At 34.7% G+C, this 22,090-nt stretch overlaps 3 protein-coding genes, 1 long non-coding RNA gene and 1 other non-coding gene across 6 annotated transcripts; 4 read left to right on the top strand and 1 right to left on the bottom strand.

Moving 5' to 3' along the window:
* Window positions 1-877: 877 nt before the first annotated feature.
* LOC131655854 (uncharacterized) lies at window positions 878-3,995 on the bottom strand. 2 transcript variants are annotated; one of them, XR_009299903.1, is made up of 7 exons: window positions 3,263-3,995; window positions 2,878-3,104; window positions 2,684-2,801; window positions 2,363-2,507; window positions 1,890-2,108; window positions 1,605-1,820; window positions 878-1,132 (listed from the first exon to the last, which is right to left on the bottom strand). It is a non-coding gene; the product is annotated as an uncharacterized LOC131655854 (long non-coding RNA). The 2 variants fall into 2 exon arrangements; XR_009299902.1 differs by having other exon boundaries at window positions 2,684-3,104.
* Window positions 3,996-4,225: 230 nt separating this feature from the next.
* On the top strand, window positions 4,226-4,319 carry TRNAY-GUA (transfer RNA tyrosine (anticodon GUA)). The gene is made up of 2 exons: window positions 4,226-4,262; window positions 4,284-4,319. It is a non-coding gene; the product is annotated as a tRNA-Tyr (tRNA).
* Window positions 4,320-4,719: 400 nt separating this feature from the next.
* On the top strand, window positions 4,720-7,387 carry LOC131655853 (cation/H(+) antiporter 4-like). Its single transcript, XM_058925657.1, has 3 exons — window positions 4,720-4,974; window positions 5,133-6,137; window positions 6,236-7,387. The coding sequence occupies exons 1-3, from the start codon at window positions 4,720-4,722 to the stop codon at window positions 7,385-7,387; spliced, it is 2,412 nt and encodes an 803-aa protein (XP_058781640.1).
* Window positions 7,388-8,939: 1,552 nt separating this feature from the next.
* LOC131655852 (transcription initiation factor TFIID subunit 7-like) lies at window positions 8,940-10,751 on the top strand. Its single transcript, XM_058925655.1, has 5 exons — window positions 8,940-9,131; window positions 9,255-9,511; window positions 9,608-9,727; window positions 9,820-9,891; window positions 10,181-10,751. Exons 2-5 carry the CDS (start codon window positions 9,257-9,259, stop codon window positions 10,334-10,336), a joined length of 603 nt encoding a protein of 200 aa, XP_058781638.1. The 5' UTR covers window positions 8,940-9,131; window positions 9,255-9,256; the 3' UTR covers window positions 10,337-10,751.
* A 6,119-nt stretch (window positions 10,752-16,870) lies between these two features.
* Window positions 16,871-21,978, top strand: LOC131661583 (uncharacterized). Its single transcript, XM_058931172.1, has 12 exons — window positions 16,871-17,010; window positions 17,092-17,194; window positions 17,277-17,340; window positions 17,419-17,520; window positions 17,599-17,633; window positions 18,153-18,236; window positions 18,435-18,514; window positions 18,594-18,810; window positions 19,928-19,983; window positions 20,090-20,185; window positions 20,269-20,449; window positions 21,539-21,978. The coding sequence occupies exons 1-12, from the start codon at window positions 16,985-16,987 to the stop codon at window positions 21,659-21,661; spliced, it is 1,167 nt and encodes a 388-aa protein (XP_058787155.1). The 5' UTR covers window positions 16,871-16,984; the 3' UTR covers window positions 21,662-21,978.
* Window positions 21,979-22,090: the final 112 nt, after the last annotated feature.

Raw genomic sequence — 22,090 nt, 5'->3', positions numbered from 1 at the left:
CTAAGATGATAATATTATCGTTGTAATCTTCACCCGATTAAATAAAGCGAATTGAAACTTTAATTTTCGTTGGAAGTCTTTTTTTCTCCCCACCACTCTCTCATCCCCACCTACCCGTGTTCAACAATATGTAACTTAAATTTTATGTAATATTATCGTTGTAATCTTCACCCGATTAAATAAAGCGAATTGTTGTTGTTTTTCATTTTATTCTGTCCAGACATATTTTCGGAAGTTCATTTCCGAATTCCCCAGGGGGGTGCGTTCGGAGATGAACTTCCGAAACACCACATTTTCTGAAAAAGTCACTTTATTTCGGAGATGAATCTCCGAAATCAATATTTTATATTAAAAAAAACACGTTTTCGGAAGTTCATTTCCGAAAACACATTTTTCAAGAAAAAAAGTACAGTTTCGGAAATGAACTTCTGAAACAAGGGGTATTGTGGTAAATTCACCGGAGGTGGCCAAGAAGGTTGGGAGGTGGGTGAAGAAATTCTCAACAATTTTAATCCTATAATTTCCAACTGGGAGCTGGAATCCCTTGCTTTTTTTAACCAATCAATCATGTGGAATTTTTCATAGAGCAAAGGTCTTTTGAAAGAGCAATTAAAAAGAAAAGGAATGCACAAGAGGTGCTAGCAGTTACAAAATACATACTGATAGTGGACACAAACTCCACCAAAGGAAACTTCAGCACCACTATAAAATGCTTAAATTTTAGAAAACAAATTGATTTAGATAACAAAAAAATATCACCACAGGAAAAAATTAAGGTACATTTATTTATATTTTTTATATAGTTCTCAAACTACTTATACAATCTACCTTATACCGTATAGCACCTACAATCCATATATAATAACATTCACCAGAAATTCATCAACATATCATATATAAGCCAAATTTTATTCAGCAATCAGTCTAGATAGAACAAAGAGACATGATAAATAGCTTTGTACATTAGTCCATATTATATAATACCTTTCTAAATACAGGCATAAGAAAGAAGTATGTATTCAAGATGTAAATGACAACATGCAGAGAACCAAAAGGCTATTGCTCTTCATAAGTGCAACATATTACAGGCCGCACAAATTACTGTCAACTTCATGATTTCTTCCAACCGCACCTACCAAATAAAATTGAGCAAATACCACAATACCCAAGTCAGAAAACGGCATATGTGTACCTATCTATTGGCTAATTGAAACAAATGCTTCAAGTACCTAATAGCAATTTAGCATACTTGGTTCAAAATGTTAAATACATATTGCAGGTGTTGAGTTAAAAATGACATGCGATGCTATAAATAAATTTTAAGGGAAACATGTCTGAAATCCTACTAAATCATCCTCCTCACATATGTGCACCTATCTATTGGCTAATTGAACATCAGCCTCCTCCACTGTATCTTCAGATAGCCCTCATAGCATTCAACTTATGCTTCACAATTTCAATGGCATTTAGCAATAACTCAGAACCTACTAAGTATAATATTTAGTAAATCCCTCACATTCGTTCATATCACCACCATGCAACTTAACTACTTTAAAACATGTATCATGTAGGAACACATAGCATCAACAACTTAACTCACTTACCATGAAACGTGTTCACATCTTTATTTGCTTCCTTGAGAGTGGAAAAGCATACAAAGCCATATCCTTTGCTAATCTATTCGTAATCTCGCATAACTTTAGTAGAAAATGATGCATGCACAAAAATGGTCTTGCAGTCCTTCATCACTTACAGTGTCCTCGATATTCTTCACGTAAATGTTTGAGTACCGGAAGTTATATAATGACATTCTAAGACAACTGAAGAGAAAAATGATTGATTATATATATGATAGTTGTAAGAAAGTTATCTTATATTCCACCATATACCTGCAAATGAGAAGTCTTCGTCTCTCCGGTGTCCCATCTTTGTATGATTAATAGAGTCGCATCTACTTCTTCTTTAGACGAATCCACCATAACTTCCGGATCACTGCTGCTTTATTGGATTTCCTTTATCTTTGATGTTCCGGCTTCTTGGGCTGCCTCTTCAAATACCGCCACGACTCTACTTAAAGCGGAGCAAATTTCTGAATCAGGGGTCTCTATCTGGATGTGAGAAGGCAAGTAGTGAATGAAGGCGACCTCTATATAATACTAAAGAAATACAGTTAATATAATATAATGTCCAAGCATCACTGTTAGAGAACATAACTCCAACCATTGATTCATTTCAGTATCATAACTCCCCTTTCAAATAAACAAAATGGTCAAAGATCTCAACCAAAGATTTTGATTTGTTGCACTATTATAACTCCATAAATCATGGATAAGAATAGGCTTGGAACATTTGTGTGCATTACCTTACATTTGAATTGGTGTATTACTCAAAGAGCCCTAATTTTGGTTACCATATATTAGCCATGGTTGATGCATCTCCAAACGAAAATATGAACTATAGCAGGAACCTTCAAAATTTTCACACACGCGTTTACGTCTTCTGCAGCCCTGTATCAAGAGGAATTGCAGAAAATCAACAATCAGCAAGTGCATCATAGCATGATTTTATTGTAAACAATTTTGAACAATCCCCTGACAGAGGCAAATCGGGTCAATATTTTTGTAATTGTTCAAAACTATGAATTAAAATTCTGAATTCTCAGTACAAAGTTGATTGATTAGACCTCTTTATGTTGCTGAGTGTCCTCTTTCTTGTTTTATTGGTTGCAGGAAACTTCAAGAGTAAGTAAATTGATTAGACCTCTTATTGTTGCTGAGTGTTCTAACTATTTCACTAACCACCTATAAGAGTTTCATAACAAACTATAAAACCTCGCAACTAACAGTTTCAAACCCACCAAAATCTACAGCATCTTACCATAAATACCAATCCAAATTTGCACTTCAAAACAGCATCAAGTCAAGCCACATAAAATCCTTACCACACCGCAAACTGAACCGCATATTCACTAACAGAACTCCGCACAATTGTTACAGAAATTGTCGGTTTAACTTCCAGATGAGAAGTCGTTACGACCACAACAAAACATCATTATGATACCTCCAATTCTTATATGTCCTTCCATGGCACCTCCAGTTTTCTTCCTGAAAAGACATCCCATCTAAAGAAATTTATAACAAATTAAAGAAATTATAAGAAAAAACAATCATTGAGATGATTACCAAAACTTTCTAGCATGCTTGACAAAGCTTTACCAAACCAAACTATCTAACAAAGTGAATATAAAAAAAACCAGGAATACCTTTTTTTATGCTGGTCCTGTAGTCAATAGGTCTCTGATTTGTTCATTTTAAACCTCAAGCACCACCACCACACTCGTCGGCGGAAACCCGTTTCTACCACCACCACCACACTAATCGCCGGTAACCTGTTGTTGCCACCATAGATCTGAATGTTAAAAGCAACTGGTGAAAACATTATTCATATTTTTGTTACAAAGATGAAAAGAACAACATACCTCCATTTGGTCAATTGTAGCATCAAAACCCTAACCACAAAATCATGATATCAACCACAATCACAAAAACCCTAACCACAACATCATCATATAAACCACAAAATCATCATATAAACCACAAAAACACTAACCACAATATCTAAACAGTATCTTTAAACAGAAACCCAAAAAAACCTGATAACCGTGTCGATTTTGTTTTGGGAAATGAAGAAGATGATGAAGAAAAGGGGAAATGAAGAGGAAGAAAGCAGAAAATATATTAGAGGGAGACGGAGGGAGGAAGGTGGAAGGCGAACATGTGTTAGAGGGAGGAGGAGGGAGGAAGGTGGAAGACGAAGAAATCAGAGAAAGAGAGATTTTTCATATTTTAGGTAGCAAAATGATTTGACACGGATACGTTTTAAAGAGAGTAGCATTAGTAAGCAGCAAAGAAATGAAAAGAAGCTATCCACGTGGAGGCATAAAAAAGCAAAGGGGCAAATGGGTATTTTCCAGAGCACCTTATTTTCTTATATTGTAGATAATAATAATATATACACAAATTTAAATTTTATTTAAAATAAAAAACCAAAATATTAATTAATAATATTCTTATACTTTCTTTTGACGCGTTATTAATAGAAAACCTTTCACAATACCTACATCCGTGGCCGTTTCTTACATCAAAATAAATAAATAAATGCTTCACAATATTTGCTTTTCAATTTATTTGCGTTATTTATTATTGAGATCAAAACTGTTTCAACACCGACCTTAGCTCAGTTGGTAGAGCGGAGGACTGTAGTGGGTTCAATACCTGATAGCCATCCTTAGGTCACTGGTTCGAATCCGGTAGGTCGGATTTTTTTATATTTTTTTGATAACTGACTTATTTTTCCTGTCTTATTGTCTAATTATAACATATTGTTAAATAAAGACCTTAACCATCTGCACACATAAAAATAGCATTACATCTTCTAAAACTATAATAAACATTCTGTTAAACAGATACAATATTCAAATAAGTCAATAACATTGCCAAATTAATCACTTACACAAAAAAGCCAATGTCACTTACACCGAAGCACTCCATAATCACCACCATAAAAACCATTATTCATCCTCAAACAAACACAAATTCAACCACAGCATGAACAAAAAAATCAATAATCTCTAACAATTTTTTTTCATTCCCTTGAATTGTTTTTTATTCTCGTATCAAACAATTCTTGGGAATTAAAAAAAAATTAACATACACAAAAATGAGCATAAATTCAAATGACACAGTGTTCAACAGAATCACAAGATTGAATGAAACAGGTTACGAAGTTTGTTATGATGCTCCACCCCATACTGTTTCAGATGGTTTATGGGGTGGAAAAGAAAATGGAAGAACTCCACTCAAATCTTTTGTTCCCTTGTTTGAATTACAAGTGCTTGTCATTTTCGCCCTCACCGAAATCACCACTTTGGTCCTCAAACCTCTGAGACTTCCTCCATTCATCTTACAAATGATTGTAAGTGTATTCAGTTTCCATTTACATTTTTTATAAAACCAATAATCGCATGCAATGTGTTTCGTACGTCCAATTTTCAATGTTGGACTGTACGAAAGACTTACGCATAACAATGTTGCATATTTCGTACCAGAGGACTAATTTTATTCCATTTGCAGGCTGGTTTGATTATAGCCATTTTGTTTGAGGTGAAAGAAATAGAGAAATACATGACAGCGGTGTTTCCTTATGGAACTCATGACATAATTTCGGCGATTTCATCATTTGGTTTTGTGTTATTCATTTTCATAAACGGGGTACAAATGGATTTCAGCATGATAACGAGGACGGGAAACAAGGCATGGACAGTTTCGATTATTGGTTTGGTGGTACCATTATTTGTTGGTATTACACCATTACTAGTGTACCCTGAAAAAATAATAGCCATTGAGGTAAAAAACGGAAATGGAATTTATGTTGCATTGGTTTCTCATGCTATAAGTTCATTTGCGGTGATTGCTTCGCTTTTGAGTGAACTGCAAATCCAAAACTCCGAGCTTGGTAGATTGTCTTTGTCCTCGGCTTTAGTTAGTGACATATTGAGCACGGTTGTTACAACCAATATTATCGCGGTTAGGACTAATCCTAGTCTGAAAGTGGTTTCGAGAAACTTGATCTCGCTCTTTATACTTGCAGTATTCGTTCCATTAATATGCAGACCGATTATGTTTTGGATCATTAAACATACACCAGAAGGACGAAATGTCAAAGACGGTTACATTTATGTGATTATTGCATTGGTTTTTGCTTTAGGTGTTGTATCAGTTAAGATAGATCAAGAATTTGTCTTAGGAGTTTTCATTTTGGGACTTTCCGTTCCCGAAGGACCTCCTTTAGGATCTGCCTTGGTTAAGAAGCTTCAGTTCTTTGGACCGACGCTTCTTTTGCCTATCTTTGTGACTACTTCTGTATTGAAAGCAGATTTTTCAATCGATTTTTCATCGTTCGTTATGGTTTCTACCGGTATGGTGATTCTTTTGACTCATGTGGTTAAAATAGCAGCATGCTTTATAACTGCCCTCTGCTGCAAGATGCCTGTCAATGATGCTTTGTGCCTTTCCCTCATTTTGAACACCAAAGGTGTAATCGAAATCGGCGCCTACCATGCCTTATTCGACAATAATGTACTACATCTACTCTTTTTTAGGCTTAAATATGTTGTTCTTGGTCCTTTAATACAATAATCGTTTTGTTAAGTTGAAATCGGCGTGTATGTATGCAGGTTATCGACGGGAAAACATATGGAGTTATGATGTTAAGTGTAATGATCATAGGAACCATTGTGCATTGGTCAGTGAAGTTTTTATATGATCCATCAAGGAAATATGCAGGATACCAAAAACGGAACATCGTTGGTTTAAAGCGAAACTCGGACCTGAGAATACTATTAACAGTTCAAAAACATAATCATATTTCAGGAGCAACAGATTTCTTAGACATATGTTGTCCAACAAATGAGAATCCACTCACAGTTGATGTGATTCATGTAATTGAGCTAGTTGGAAGAGCCTTACCTGTTTTCATTCCTCATTGCCTTCAAAGACAACTATCGAGATCCGCTTCGCATAAATCATATTCCGACGATGTCATTCTTGCTTTCGATATCTACGAGCACGAAAATCAAAATGCATTATCAATAAACACTTACACAGCAATCTCTCCTGCAAATCTCATGTATGAAGATGTTTGCAACCTAGCATTGGACAAAGTTGCATCCATCATAATTCTTCCTTTTCATATAAGATGGTCTAGCGACGGCGTTGTTGAATCCGACGACAAGAAAATACTCCGAGCGTTGAATCAAAAAGTCCTCGAAATAGCTCCATGTTCGGTCGGAATCCTCGTAACTCGCGCTAATTCGATACCAAAGACAGCATCATCAAACTCAGTAGCATTGGAATATTCCATTACTCGATTAGCCATCATTTATATAGGCGGATCAGACGACGATGAAGAAATTTTATGCTTAGCGAAACGAGCGATGAATAGTCCAAGGATCAAACTAGTTGTTTACCATCTTGTTGCTAAAGACTGCATAGCAGAATTGGAGGACTTAATGGTAACTGGTGAGGAAATGTTGCAAGAGCTGAAACATTCGGAAAATGTGAAGTATCAAGAGATTTTCACAAAGGATGGATCACAAACAGCTGGTTTTCTCCGTGACATAGTGACCGAACACGACTTTTTTATAGTCGGGAGAAGACACGGAAGCATGTCGCCTCAAACAGATGGATTGTCAGAATGGAGTGAGTTTCCAGAACTTGGTGCTATTGGAGATTTTCTATCATCACCTGATCTTAATAGTTGGGCTTCTGTTTTGGTAGTGCAGCAACAACTTTCGTGCAAGAATGAACTCAAAGGATGGGTTTTGTAGTTATATGCATTTGGTAGGATGTTTTATGTATGCTCAATTCTTTTGATTTAGTTGTTTTGTTTTTTCATTGAAATGTTTATGTTATTCAATAATGAAAAGGAAAATTATAAGTTTTTCAAATTTATGGTCATTTATCAAACTATGTTATGGTATCAAAAGAAGAAGAATCACAAATCTTCTCTCTTATTAATGGTAAATGATAGCCATATATATCTGTGATGAAGAATCTGTACTTCCAATATCGACAATGAAGTACCACGACAGCGTAACCAATCAATAATTCAAGATCAAATTCTTGCCCAATCTAATTCTTAGTATTTTCATTCTATAGAAAATCCAATAGAAAAACTTGTCAATCCTGTTTTGAAGAAGATGACCACTTCGATGCTTGGGAAAAAAGTAACTACATTGTGATGTTCTGGATCAATGCTTCCATCAGATTCTGATGATGATATTTTTTTAAAAAATTATTTCATTTAAAGGTGATCATTTCCATATGTCAAATCTTCTGCAACAAATTCACTCGATACGCCAAAGTGAAAAACATGTAAATACACTTTACAACGATCTCAAAATTTATATGAGGAAGTCTACCTGACTTAAAACATGTATATAAATACACTTTACAACGATCTCAAGATTTATATGAGGAAATCTACATGATTCTTCCTCACGGCCTTCGTTCATCTATGCCAAATCAATTCTGCAAGCTACATAAATTTTTTATAGCCTCAAAGATGCTTACAAACAATGTTTTGCTAAAGTATCTTCTTTCTTAATTGATTTTAGTTATCATGACTACTCATTATGCACTATGTTTTATTTTCTACCCATTAAACCGTATTTTTTATGTGTATATTTTTGTGAAAGACTAATGTATTTTGAATAGATAATTTTAAGAAATTATATCTTGTATTGAGTGATTGAAGGTATACCATATTATTTTTTTCAACAAAAATTAAAAATTAATTTTTTCTCCATATTTGCTAGGGATTATTTTGAGACATTTGTCAGAAATAGTATGTCTCAAGTTCTTAATTTTAAAATTATTTGTGTCTTTTTCACTAAATTAACTATCATATTTTTCAGGTATTCAAATTCCTAAATTTCATAAGTATAATGTTAGGAAGAATAAAAGAGCTAATATTAAATAATTAAATATTAAAATAAAATAAAACAAAAAAAAATAGAAGAGTTAATTAAATTATAATTTGAATATTATATGGATTTTTTTAGGCACATTATATGATCACGTCTTGCAAAAAGTGACTTCAATAAAAAAGTAAATCAAATATAAATTGACGTGAAATATTTTATTGTGTTTCAAATTTCAATTTAATATGTTTATGTGAGCAATATTTAATTATTCTTATTTTCTTAATTTTTATTTTATATATTATTATTTCAGTTATTTCCCTTTAGTTTTTAGTTTTGCAATACCGTCCCTCCTTACTTTCTTCTCGATCCAACGGCTACAACCACATCTTAGCGAAAGCGATATTAACCGTTGGATGAATCCAACCGGCCAACCCAAGAGGCTACGCAATTTTTTCAACCCCTTCATTTGCTTCTTCTTATTCTCTCTCTTCCCCCTCAACCCTCTCAGATCCTCTCTACCGGAGAACCTAGCGCCACCTTCACGCTCCGATTCCCGCCGCAACAGACATCATCTTCCAAAATTAAACCGATCAAAGTGTCTCTCATCATCTCTACTTCAAAACCCCTCAATCAATTTTCGATTCTGGTAAGTTACGTTGTCAACGCCGCCACTTCCTTCTGTTATTCGCTTGCGATTGTTAATTTTTTTCCATTAATTCAAATCAATTCAATTCGTTCTATTATTCATAACACAACTTAATGGATGTAGTCATGGAGGAGCAATTCATACTCAGAGTTCCACCTAACGTTGCGGAGCAGATAGAGCGTCTTCTTAACGAAAGCAATCCTTCTTCGTCGTCCGAAGACAAGTCGCTAGATTTGCAATTTACCGAAGACGGAAGAAGCGGAGAATTTGTTATTGGAGATGACCACTTCCCAGCTTATCTACTGGACCTACCTTCTGTTGTTGAATCATACAAGACTTACGACGATAACTCTTTGGTTAAGACTGCCGATATTAGTCAGGTCAGGTATCCATGGTTATTCACATTATTCATTTAGTCATAAATTCATGATTTGGATAGTTAAATAACTATTTGTTTTGATGGATGCAACTCACAGATGATTATGGTGAGGGAATCCGGTGATGCTGCTCCGGATGTAATTGAGTGTAGACATGGCCTCACCCCTCCCATGAGAGACGCACGCAAGCGCAGATTCCGAAGAGAGCCTGACCTTAATGTATGCTATTCATTTGCATAACATTATGTGCGTGTGTGTGTGCTTGTGTGCTATCTTACTTATCATATTTTTTTCGTTTTTTCATTTTCCAGCCCGAGCTTGTCTCTCGTGTTGAGAAAGATCTTCTCAAAATCATTGCTGGAGGAACGGCTGATAATCTTGATATCCTTTCATCTTGGTTATTTAATTTAGTCAACTTTATAAAAATTTTACTCCACTTTTAAAAAATTTCTTTGAAATGGTAACTTGCTTTTATCATTGATGCATATAGATAACTTGCTTTTGCCCAAGTTACCTGCTTTTGCCCTTGAAACAAATTTGTTTATTTGACTTGGGGTTCAAGGGATAACCTATAATAGCTATTTGCATCAATGATAAAAGCAAGTTAGTTACTTTCTTTGTAGTTTTAAAGTGTAAATAGCCTATGAGTATTTTCTTGACTGAGATTCACATGTGGAAATAGCTGAGCAAGAAGGGGATGAGAATGCTCGAGGTACTAACAAGAAACCTGCAGCTACACCTGTATCAAAACACGATGTTCCTGAGAGTCATACAAACGCCGGGGATAATGACAGGAGTGACTCTGATGAATCTGATGAGTCAGTTTGACTGATACTAACTACCAAAGAGTATTTATCATATGAATGCTAATAACACCTTTTTTTTTTTTTTTTACATAATCTTGAGCACCCTTTTTCATTAGATAATTTTTTTAAAAGGTCAATTTGGTTGTATCACTTTTGAAACAAGATATGTTGACCTTTTAAAGATGAATCAATCATAAGGGGTGTATCAAAAGGGCGTGTTGTTGGCATTCACATTGTATAATTATGTGCCGTAAGATTTGAATCACATCATAGTCTTAAGATGGAGCTGCAACATAGTCTTAAGATGGAGCTGCAATAGATTTGGTATCCGGCGCCGCATTTTGTTACATTAGTTGTTGTATTATACACCATTTTTTTTATTGTGTAACTTACCCAGCATATATATGAGTGAGAATAAGGTTAACCTTGTGTTTTAAGCTACTTTTATTTTTTTTAGTTTTGTCACTCACCATGTTATTGTGCAATTTGCAATTTTACTTCTGTATGTAAATACCATCAGCAAACTTTCTTTTGCCCGAAGGAAAAAAAAAACATTTACTCTATTCAATTTCAATCATTTTGTTACAAAAATGTATCTTTTTAAATAATTATTTTCTACTTTTTCTTATTTACTCTATTTAATCGTTTAATTTGTTCTGTTAAAAAGGAGAAAGTATATCGAACATTAGCTCATAAAGGACTTAAGTGCGTGTTTGTTTTCCCGGCATATTCTGCCCCAGACGTGCGTGTAGCCAGGAATCAGGAATCTTCTTTGTAAAAATTGGCTACTAAATCATTACAAACGACATGATGTAAATCAGTCAACAAAGAAAAAAACAAAATGTAAAGATAATTGGAGTAATAGCACGATCTCATTAATTATACTCTTTCCAATGCCCCAAAGTTTCCATAGTATGAAGCTACAAGCAAGTCACATAGCTTTAATGGAGCATATCCATGCCATTGATTGTTCCGCAATAGCAAACTAGTAAGGTATTAAAATGGGGAAAATCATTAGTATGCTTTCTTATTAGAGCATATGTTGATATTCCACATAAAAAAAACTTTTCTAGTAGATATAAAGTGTGGTTGTGTTTATTTCTTTTTGAAAATTTATCTAGTGTATCTTGTACAAACTAGGCTGTACTAGAAAATATTTTGTAAGTCCAATTAAAACATTATTTGGGATAAAATCACGGTAGTACAATTTGAAATATAAGTTCTGCTCTGAATTGATCAAAGGTCTAAATGATTAAGCATATGTTTGGAACTACGTTTGTGTGACATTCTCGCGTCCCGAGGCACTTTCAACGTGGAAAATGGAGCTTTTGCGTTAACGTGGTCACTTGACGCGATTTTGTTAAACTTGATGAAAATCCAAACATACACTAAGATACATTCCATTTTAAATTCATTCTATTTGACTCAATGTATAAAATTAGTTTACACGTTAAGAAAAATGTATAATCTCTGATCTCCATTTTCACTATATTTATATTGAACCATGAAACAAACTTGAACGTCGAAATGCTAATCAAGAAGGTCCACCCTGCGCCACCGTAAAGGAGATCAGACACCGTTCAAGATCATCAATTCTTCAACTGCATACATTTCTGGTTTCTGAACGAAACAGTGACGCAATATATGAGAATCGACGTCTAATTCTCACTAGTATCCATCTTCAGGTCAATCTTGACCTGGAATCATATTTGTAACCGCAACAAGATAAGCGAAGGCGGTAACTCCGATAGTTATTTTTAATTTTTTTAATACTTCCCTTGAATCAACCGTTCACTAGGTATCATCGATTGACGAATTTCGTGATATCGCATCATCTAGCGTCTATCCTTCATCGAATTGTTTTATACTCGTAATTGATGCAGACATTAGGCGAAGAAAATATCGATTGGAATTAGGATTCTGAGATCAAGATAAGATCAATTGAATTCTAAATGTTGATCTGCCTTTAATTCTTGCGGCCGTCATAATTGATTGCAATTTAACGAGATTCCTCGTGGACGACAAAAGTTCGTGTAACATCCTCTACTCAAATATGATGGATTTGATAGATATTAAGCAAGTGAATCCAAATCCATATAGCAGAGGAGATCTATTAGCATTCAACAATTCGATCACTCGTCCTCAAGGAACTGTGGATCTGACACTGAATGTTGGAGGAGGAGCTTGCAAAAGAAAAATAATCCTATGATAATACCACACTGAAGCACCTTCAAAGGTACCCTAGGGAGATCCTTCCTAGAGAGAATAGACGTAGTTGCATATCTGGTTCATTTGAAGGTGACTTATCACGGTGCCGGAGGAAGGTCAATCTCGATAACCACCGACGTAGATGAAGCGAAACAAATTAAGGAAATCATTCAAATGGATCTTTTGGTGTCGACCACGACCGCAAAAGTAAAAGTAAAGTCGAAGGGTCCTAGTGCTTTAACCTAGATGCTAGTAAAGACGAGGTTCAATCGATACCAGATGGTGATTTCGAGTCCATTCAACTTAGGGAAGACCTGACCATGTTAATTAAATAAAGCTTCTAACTTCTTTTAGAAGTAAGAGCAACACTAATTGAATGCATCTCAAATAACGCCTACCTTTTTGTTATGACCACACATGAGATTCTCGACATTAATCTTAGCGTAGAATGCCACCAGTTGAATATGGACGCCACCGCCCGTTACGTCTCCCAACATCGGAGAAGACAATCCTCATAAAAAGCTGAAGCCACTACTAGCATGGTTAAGGTCTTATTGGACGCCCAACTTGTTTCCGAAAGTATACAAAGTATTTATCTAATGTAGTATGGGTAAGTAAGGCCTCAGGGAAATGGAGGATATGCATTGAGTATACAGATCTTAACATGGAATTTCCACAAGATTCTTACCTGCTCCCAAATATTGATAAACTAGTAGGTAATTCAACGGGATATCAATTACTTTCATTTATGAATGCCTATTCTATGTATGTACTTAACCGAATAAAGACAACCTTTATGACCGAACATGCCAATTATCAATACAATGTCATACCCTTCAGATCAAAGAATGTTGAGGCAACCTATCAGATAATGATGAACAAGATCTCCCAAGAAGAGATAGGAGAGACATTATAAGTGTAATGGATGATATGATCATAAAGTATGGCCAAGAGGATCTTCATGTCCAACACCTTCAACGGGTGTTCAAGAGGGTCCAATAATACAATATGTGCCTCAACCTGGAGAAATGCCTTATCGGGTAAGGGCGGGAAAATTCTTACATTTCTATTTGACATAGCGAATGATTGAAGAAAACCTGGACAAGTCTGAACTGTTTTTAAGGTTCGATCTAAACATCGATCCTCCGGAAGACGACGATCTCCTTACGTTTGATATAAATACCGATCCTGGGGAAGATGACGATCTCCTTACGTTCGATCTAAGCACAAAGCCTCAAAAAGGCGATGATCAACTTACGTTCGATCTAAGCACCAACACTCGGGTAGGCGGCAATCTTTTGCAATAGTGAATTGTCAGAATGGTCATATATGGATACTGGTTACTAAAATCATATAACTAATTATTTCATGTTTAGCTACAGGTGCAAACACCTCAAAATAAACTAGCTCAGGTTTCTATAAAAACCTCTAGCTACTAGCCTTGCTTTACATTTGCCAATTGATCCATCTGATTTTAACTTCACCTTGAAAACCCATCTGACACTGATGGTTTTCTTCTCCTTTGGAAACTCAGTCGACTTCCAAGTCTTGTTTCTTTGTATAGCCTTAAGTTCTTCTTTCATGACCTTCAGTCATACTTTCTTCTTGAGTGTTTCTTCTGTATTCACATGTTCAGAGTCTACTAGCATGGCACCCTGAATGACTTTGCATTTAGAGTCTATTTCACTATCGCGTAGCATATCAGACTTTGTCAACCTTATGGGTATTTGTCTCATTCTTTGTGGTCTCTGAACTTGTTATGGATCTTCTACAGAACCTGGAGCAGTGTTAGCTTCTGGACCACTTTTAGAAACACCACCTTCAAATTACCACCTTTAAAAGTTTTACCTTCCGAAATTTGACCCTCAGAAGTTTGACCCCCGGAGTCTTGACCATCTTTAAAATCTGGATCACTTCTAGAATTTGGACCACCTTCAAAGTCGGGATCACTTCCAGAGTCTCATTAAGATTCACCTTCTGAATCAGAATCATCTTCTAATCATGACTCATCTTCATAAACAACTTCCAAACTTCCTTCAGAAGCACCTCCAACTCTAGAGGCGAGATTAGATGTGTTCCAATCCCAAGTTTCAGACTCTTTCAATGATACATATCAACTGAATTCTACCTTATTAGAGATTGGATTCTATCTTATTAAAAATTCTACCTTATTAATAATTGGATTCTATCCCAAGTTTATTTTGAGGTGTTTGCACCTGCAGCTAAACATGAAATAATCAGGTTGGTGATTGTGATTGTTGTTACTAGGAATTGGTCTATGATATATCTGAATGTTAAAAATGCATTTCTAAACGGTCGTTTACAAGAAGAAGTTTATGTGTCACAACTTCCCGGATTTGTGAAAAAGAATCAGGAAGGGATGTTGTACAAGTTGCATAAAGCTTTGTATGGATTAAAGCAAGCACCCAGAGCTTCGAATTTGAAGATTGATTTATTTTTCAAGAAGCAGGGGTTTCAGAAATGTGAGATGGAATATGAGGTTTATGTTCAACATACTTTTGTAGGCAATATAATTCTGGTGTGTCTCTATTTTGATGACACATTGCTGACTGGAAGTTGTTCTAATGAGATAGTCAAGTTCAAGAAGGTGTTGATGAATGAATTTGAGATGACTGACCTTGGAAACTTGGTATACTTTCTAAGGATGTGGGTTTTATACTCTGAGAAGGGTATCATACTACATCAGCTGAAGTATAAACTCGAGCTTATGAAGATATTTAAGCTAACAAATTGCTAAAAACTACAATCACACCTGCCGAGACGAATCACAAGCTGGATTCTGATGATGAGGGTGATGATGTAGATGCTACAAATTTTAAACAGTTGGCAGGCTCGCTGAGATATCTCTATAATACCAAACCTGACATTTGTTATGCAGTTGGAATAATGAGTATGTTTATGAATAAACCGAAGTGGTCACATTACCAAGTTGCAGTTAGCATTCTGAGGTATATTAAGAGGACTTTGAAGTTTGGACTTTTGTTTCATTATGCAGCTGAATGTGAGTCAGAACTAATATGCTATTCAGACTCTGACTGGTGTGGTGATAGAGTTGACATAAAAAATACTTATGAATATTTCTTCAAATATATGGGAAGTCCCATTTCTTGGTGCTCCAAGAAACAACCAGTGGTTGAGCTGTCAACTTGTGAAACTGAATACATTGCAGGTGCTTTGTCTGCGTGTCAAGCTGCATGGTTGCTGAATTTGTTGCAAGATCTGAAGATCAAGGTGAAGAAGCATGTGGAGTTGATGTTTGACAACAAATCAGCTGAATATGATTGCTGCATGGGAGAAGCAATCATATAGACAAAAAGTTCCATTTTATAAGGAATCAAGTCCACAATGGAGTGTTATAAGTTGTGCGTTGTAGCACCCACAAACAACTTGCAGATGTTCTGACGAAAGCTGTCAAATCTGAATACTTCATCAATTTGAATGATAAAATTGGTGTAGTTGATTTTAGTTTTGAATGTGCAATTACACTCCAACAGAAACATGCATCAATGATTTAGAACATCAATGACATGTCACTTGAAAAAAAACATGTAAATGTGAACTATATCTTTCAAAAAGACAATCAAAGTGCCAAATTCATGGTCGAATTTGGAGCTTCTTCTGACATTTTCATTATGATACTTAATTCTCCTCTTTCTAAGTTAGATAACACCCTCGCAACTGACACTACATGTATTTTTCTTTTCGAGATTGTAGTTTTTTTTCCATATTTTTATAGCTTTGTAACTAATAGACATTTACCCCCTGCCATATAGGCGATATTCGGATTACCCCCTATAATTTATTTTTTTGGATTATCCCCCTGTATTTTTAGGGTACCCCTAAGCGTGTAAAAAATAGTGAAAAACCAGGGGGTAAATCAAAAAAACAAGATTACAGGGGGGTCCTAGGGGGTAAATCATAAATCTTTTCATATTTCAAGAGGGTAATTAAAAAAAATAATAATAGGGGGTAACCCGAATCTCGCCTATATGACAGGGGGTAAATGTCTATTATCCCAAGAAAATATCATTTAACACTTAATTTTTTTTATAATAGATTAAATATATTTTTTAATTTTTAAAAAAATATCAAAGTCACTTATAAGTGAAAACAAATATTTTTTTATCAAGTAGTATAGTGACTGAAATTTCACCTTTAAAAATAAATAAGTGAGATGTCTCGGATTCAAATCTACATTCTTATATTTCTGCACAATTATCAACTAAGCGACCTTAATAGAATTCAATGAAAAGAAATATATTTAATAGAAAAGAATGAAAAAGCTCCTCTACAAAAATTGATTTCAAGTCATTAGTAATGAGTTGGGTCCTATTAGTCAAATCGACCTCCATGGGGAAGGCTAGATAAGTAGAACTAAATTGGCGGAATAAGGCATAAAATATAATTTGAATTTTTAGAACCATTTTTGTTGTTGATTGATATGGCAGAACCAACTGAGATCCGCAGGTACTTCATTTCTTCCACCTTCTTCTTCTGATTCCGTCTCATTCACTTTAACGCCGTTATTACATTCTGCAAAACTTTCAGTCAAATATCAGAGATTCACAAGCTTTGTCGTTACGACGATGACGAAGAATCAAACCCTTCGGATTCCCCCAATTTACTCCTCGACTCCGCTCTTCATGTTCAAGTTACGCGCATTTTCTCAAATTCTACTCTCACTCTTACCCTCACAGTGTCAATTTATTCACTTTCAAATTTCATTTTTACAGAACACAGTGGAACAAATTGTATCCGAATTCTCTGATTTCGATTCCCTAGGAATTTCAGATTTCGGTAATTCAATCAAATCTTTTCATTTTCGTTTTCCTTATGCAATTTATGTTATGTGAAATTTACCTCGCGTTGCTGTAGATACTTATATAGAGCATTTGCAAAAGGAACTTAACAATGTAGAGGTTGAAACTGCCAATGTAGATACCGAGATTGAGCATCTTGCAAAAACTAATACGGATGGTTAGTCTCACTTGCATTTTTTGTTTGTTTCACATAGCACCGTCGATCATTCTATATAATTTTTGTTTTTTCTGGCAGATTCTATTCAGTTGGAAGGCAAACTTGAAGAATTGGTATGTTCTTTACAATCTTTACAATTGCCATCCAAAAATGGGTAGCAGTAAAGCTCGTTGCCCGTCTGCTTGCTATTTCCGTATAATCTTTACAATTAATATATTACATCTGCTTGCTACTTGGTTCATTTCCAAACAAGCAACTGATTGTGTCTAATTTTATACTTTAGCTAATATTAAACACTTGTGTCCCTAAATATTATAGGATCCAACTAACTAAATCAAGAGAATTGAGAATAATTAGTATTTGTTGCATACTTGTTGATTATAAAAAAAAACATGTTAAATTATTAGGTATTTTGGTAAATAAATATTTATTCAAGTTGAAAATTTGAAAGGATTTTGATTAAATGAGGCAGTGAAATTTCGCTAGATTAGTTGTATACCTATGCTCATTATGAAGGAACCCTTGTGAGTTAGGTATATGTCCACTACATTTATCCCCCTTTGTCTAATGAGGGGAAGGGGATTTTCCATTCAGTAATCATGTTTTGAGAATTGTTTTTTTAATAATTATAGGAGCAGATGACAGCTGAGGCTAATGAAGGAAATGTATCCCCAATGTTGCTAGACACCGACATGAATCTAGGCGAAAATTTGGAGGTGATGTTGATAACTACACCCTACTACTTTCGGTTTATTTTTATTCTTTTTGGCATTGTATTAGTTTCAAACACAAGTGAATTTATTACTCAATAAACACTTTTCTGCTTCTTTTATAGAGAATCATGGTGGTGGTCATTTACTGTATTTTTTACACTAAGTATATATTTGATTGAAATATTTCCTTGTGTGTTGCAGCAACTAGAACTTGAAAATAAGGTTGATGATTTGAAGTCGATTCTGAAGGCTGTGGAGTGTCTTCAGTGTAAGGTTGAATGGTAAGTTCAGCTATTTTCACTCACACTTTCAGATGATTATCTTTATACTATGGCTAACTGATCCTGTCCCTTTTTTAAGGTTTAATGCTCTAGAGCAGATTGATGATGCATTGGCTGGTCTAAAAGTGCTTGCAATTGATGAGAATTGCATTAGGCTGTCTTTGCAGACTTATGTCCCAGCAGTAGAGAGCATTTCGTGCCTACAGAGAGTTGAAGATACCATTGATGCATCTGTGCTGACTCACGAGTTATTGATTGTAGTGTTTGAGGGGACCACAAAGTTAAAGGCTATTCAGGTTTCAAAGCAGACTACCATTTTGTTCTTTGACTTGTTTGTTACAACCATTGTTTATTAGATTAGGCAATCGTGTTCAGCAATGATATGGATAAATACTGATATGAACCATCAATTCTGTTAGGAAAAGGTGACAGTTTACGTGTTGCCATCTAGATAAGTTCCTATGAGCTATGAAAGGATTTTATGTTGTCAAATCAAATAATGTTTGCTTTGAAGTTGTTTCTTGTGGTATTTTGAACTTGTGCTTTTGCGTTTTTTGAAGCAGACAATGACCAAGAAAGTTAGGCTCAATTGCATTTAGTTTGACGGTGATATTGATTCTGATATTCCATTGGCTTTATAATTATCATTAGCATCTTGTTAAAAATTGAGATTAGTTATCATTAGATACTATTTTTTTAGTATCTTCAACTTTATGCTTATTCCACTTTTTTTGAGGGATAGGGGTATAACTCTCAGAATTTGCTGGATATATCATGTCACGTGGTTGCATCAGCGGGTTTGCTTTTGATTTATGACTGCATTGTAGTTACTTTTTTTTAGTTTTAGTTTAGTAACTTTGCTGTAGGTGATTAATACTGCATAAATATTGTTTTGTACTTGTAACATTAGGTGGATTTTTTTAAAAAAAATTAGCCATGGAGTTATTTTTCTCATTATATTGTACGAAAGTATTCCATCCAATATGTAATGATTCGTAAAAAGATTCTATAGTGAAAGAAGGATCATTCGCCAATTTCATTACCCCAGACATTTCTGGATGGAATCCTTAGCATCATACTTTGTTGCTAACTTTAGATTTCATGATGAAGACTTAAGAAATGATAATTATAAGATTAGTTGCTGAAGGAACTTATTTCTATTCATTAGTACTAATGCTTCATACTTCACACGTCATCCTGGCAAAAGCAAAACATAGCAACATATACCGTTTCCCCTTTCCTAATCTCTTCCTTTAGTACGAGATTGTTGGTTGCTTTTGATATAATTCCGTTTGGTTATACTTTAGGAACAGCATATAAAAGCATTAGCTTTCTCATTAGTTTAGTATAGCCCTGTTCGATTCCTAGTTAGCTCTTGTTGATTTGTTAACTATTTTGCTTTTATTTTTTTAGGTTTTTCCAAGTGATATATATGTGGATGACATTGTCGATAATGCAAAATCTGTCAGGTCCGCAGTTTCCTTCTTTTCTCTGTTTAGGTTTACTTAGTTCTCACCTCCTCCCAAATTCCTTATGGCTGGAACTCATACTTTTCGACTATCATTCACCATGCAGTAAGTCCTCATTGCAGTGGTTAATACAAAAACTGCAAGATAGAATTAAACTAAGCACACTTAGGCGTCTCGTGGTAAAGGATGCTAATAAATCAAGGTGAGACTATATTCCTTTGGATTTGATGTTATTAGTCTGGATATGATTTAATGTTCTTTTATCTATTTCATATCTTAATGTAGATATTCTCTTGAGTACTTGGACAAAGATGAGACTATTGTAGCTCATTTGGTTAGAGGAATTGATGCATACATAAAGTTATCTCATGGTTGGCCAATTTTTGGTTCTCCATTGAAGCTTGTATCTATCAGGGGGTCAGATATTTTGAAGAAACGTTCTCCAAGTTTTCACTGCGAAGTTGAGGTAAGAGAATTCCACTGTGTTAGCTATGAGATTTTCAGATGTTATTCTTCCTTGTGCTATGCAGATGTGTAAAAGCATTCTCAATGTAGTATCAAAGTTTTCACCTCAAACTGCTGTACTTAAATTGCTTGCTGAATCCACTAAATTATGGAGTAGTTTATGCATGTATTTTTATTTCTTTTGATAATAATTGGAATATCAATTCATCGACCTAGCCAATATGCTAATCGATTATATGTTACTTTTAGTCCTCAAAAGTGTCTATATGATAGTACTCCGATATTTGTGAAACTTAATTGTACTATTACTAGAGTGACCTTGGTAGCGATAGGGTTTCAAATTATGAAGAGTTCAAGCCTAGATTTCAATATAGCCCACCTAAGTTCAAATCTTTTGTTTGAAACTATGTCAACCTTAGATACAAGTTTTAAACATAAAGAATTAGCTCAATATGGGTTTTAAAAGAAGCTGTAAATGTCCTACAATTTGTTGTATCATGATACTATCTCGTAGTTCCTTTCAATCACATTATTTCGGTAAACTTATATCGAACAATACTTGGTAAAGTTGCAGCTGCATTGATTCTTGTACTAATTTTACTTGGAATGTGTATTTTTATTATTGAGAAGTGAAGAGTTTGCATTTGTCATACAAAATTGTGGTGGAAGAATGAGGGTACTTTAAAGGATACATTTTGTAGGCTAGTAGTAGATTAACCTGAGCGCTTTTAAGAAATTACCAGGTTGTAATTGGCTACTAATTACATGTTTCAAAGTCACATTTTGTGCATGGTGTTCTAAATAATTGGAAATTTGTAGAAATTGAAGCTTCTTTAGCCATGTGAAATTAAGAACTTTAAAAGTACTGCGCAAGTTAGCATGTCTTATGGCAGCCCCTTGATTTTTTGCTATACTGTTTTCTAAACAAATGGGTGACTGTCTCCTACATACAAGTATCTATAATGAAATCATGTCTTTTACATTTGGGGTTAACTTCAATTCCGTGAGGACATTATAAATAGTGCAGTGGCTGGAACATGGAAGATTTGTGCACTGACTTTTTATTTCTTTTGGTGGATTGACTTTTCAGAATTTGGCCAAGAATCTAGATACTCATAATCAGCGAAATATACTGGACTTTATTGATGCTATTGAAAAAGTGATTATAGAACAGTTGCAGCTTAATCCTAGAGCCGGTGCTGGCTCTGGCTAAGGATGTGCTCACAACTTTTATGCTTGCTGTAGATGTCTCCAAAATCTGTATGTTTGAAGTTCTGTATCTTGTGCTCATATTCACTTCTTTATTTGCTGAAGAAAATATTATAATTATCTTGTTAAGATGATGTAGTGTAGTTTTAAACAGGAGACTGACATGCTAAACAAGTATATGTAACATTGGAAATGTCAGGATCAGTTAGTTAAATATTGTGTAGAATTATTTTTTTTTTTACTTTAGTAGTTCCATAGATCATAAGAAATTAGTATATTTTAAATGATAATATGTGCCAATGATTGAAATGCCTATCATTTTCCTTTGCTTGCATTCATCAGTTCAAAAGTATTACTACTTCTACCACTTTCAATTTAAATAATACCTTCAAATCCTTGTCGTAATTAAAAATAGTTAGGATTTTTCAAAGTT

This window comes from Vicia villosa, linkage group LG3 (genome assembly GCF_029867415.1).
Source record: "Vicia villosa cultivar HV-30 ecotype Madison, WI linkage group LG3, Vvil1.0, whole genome shotgun sequence".
Lineage (NCBI taxonomy): Eukaryota > Viridiplantae > Streptophyta > Magnoliopsida > Fabales > Fabaceae > Vicia > Vicia villosa.
The sequence above is the reverse complement of the archived record's forward strand: the minus strand, read 5'-3'. Positions and strand labels throughout refer to the sequence as shown.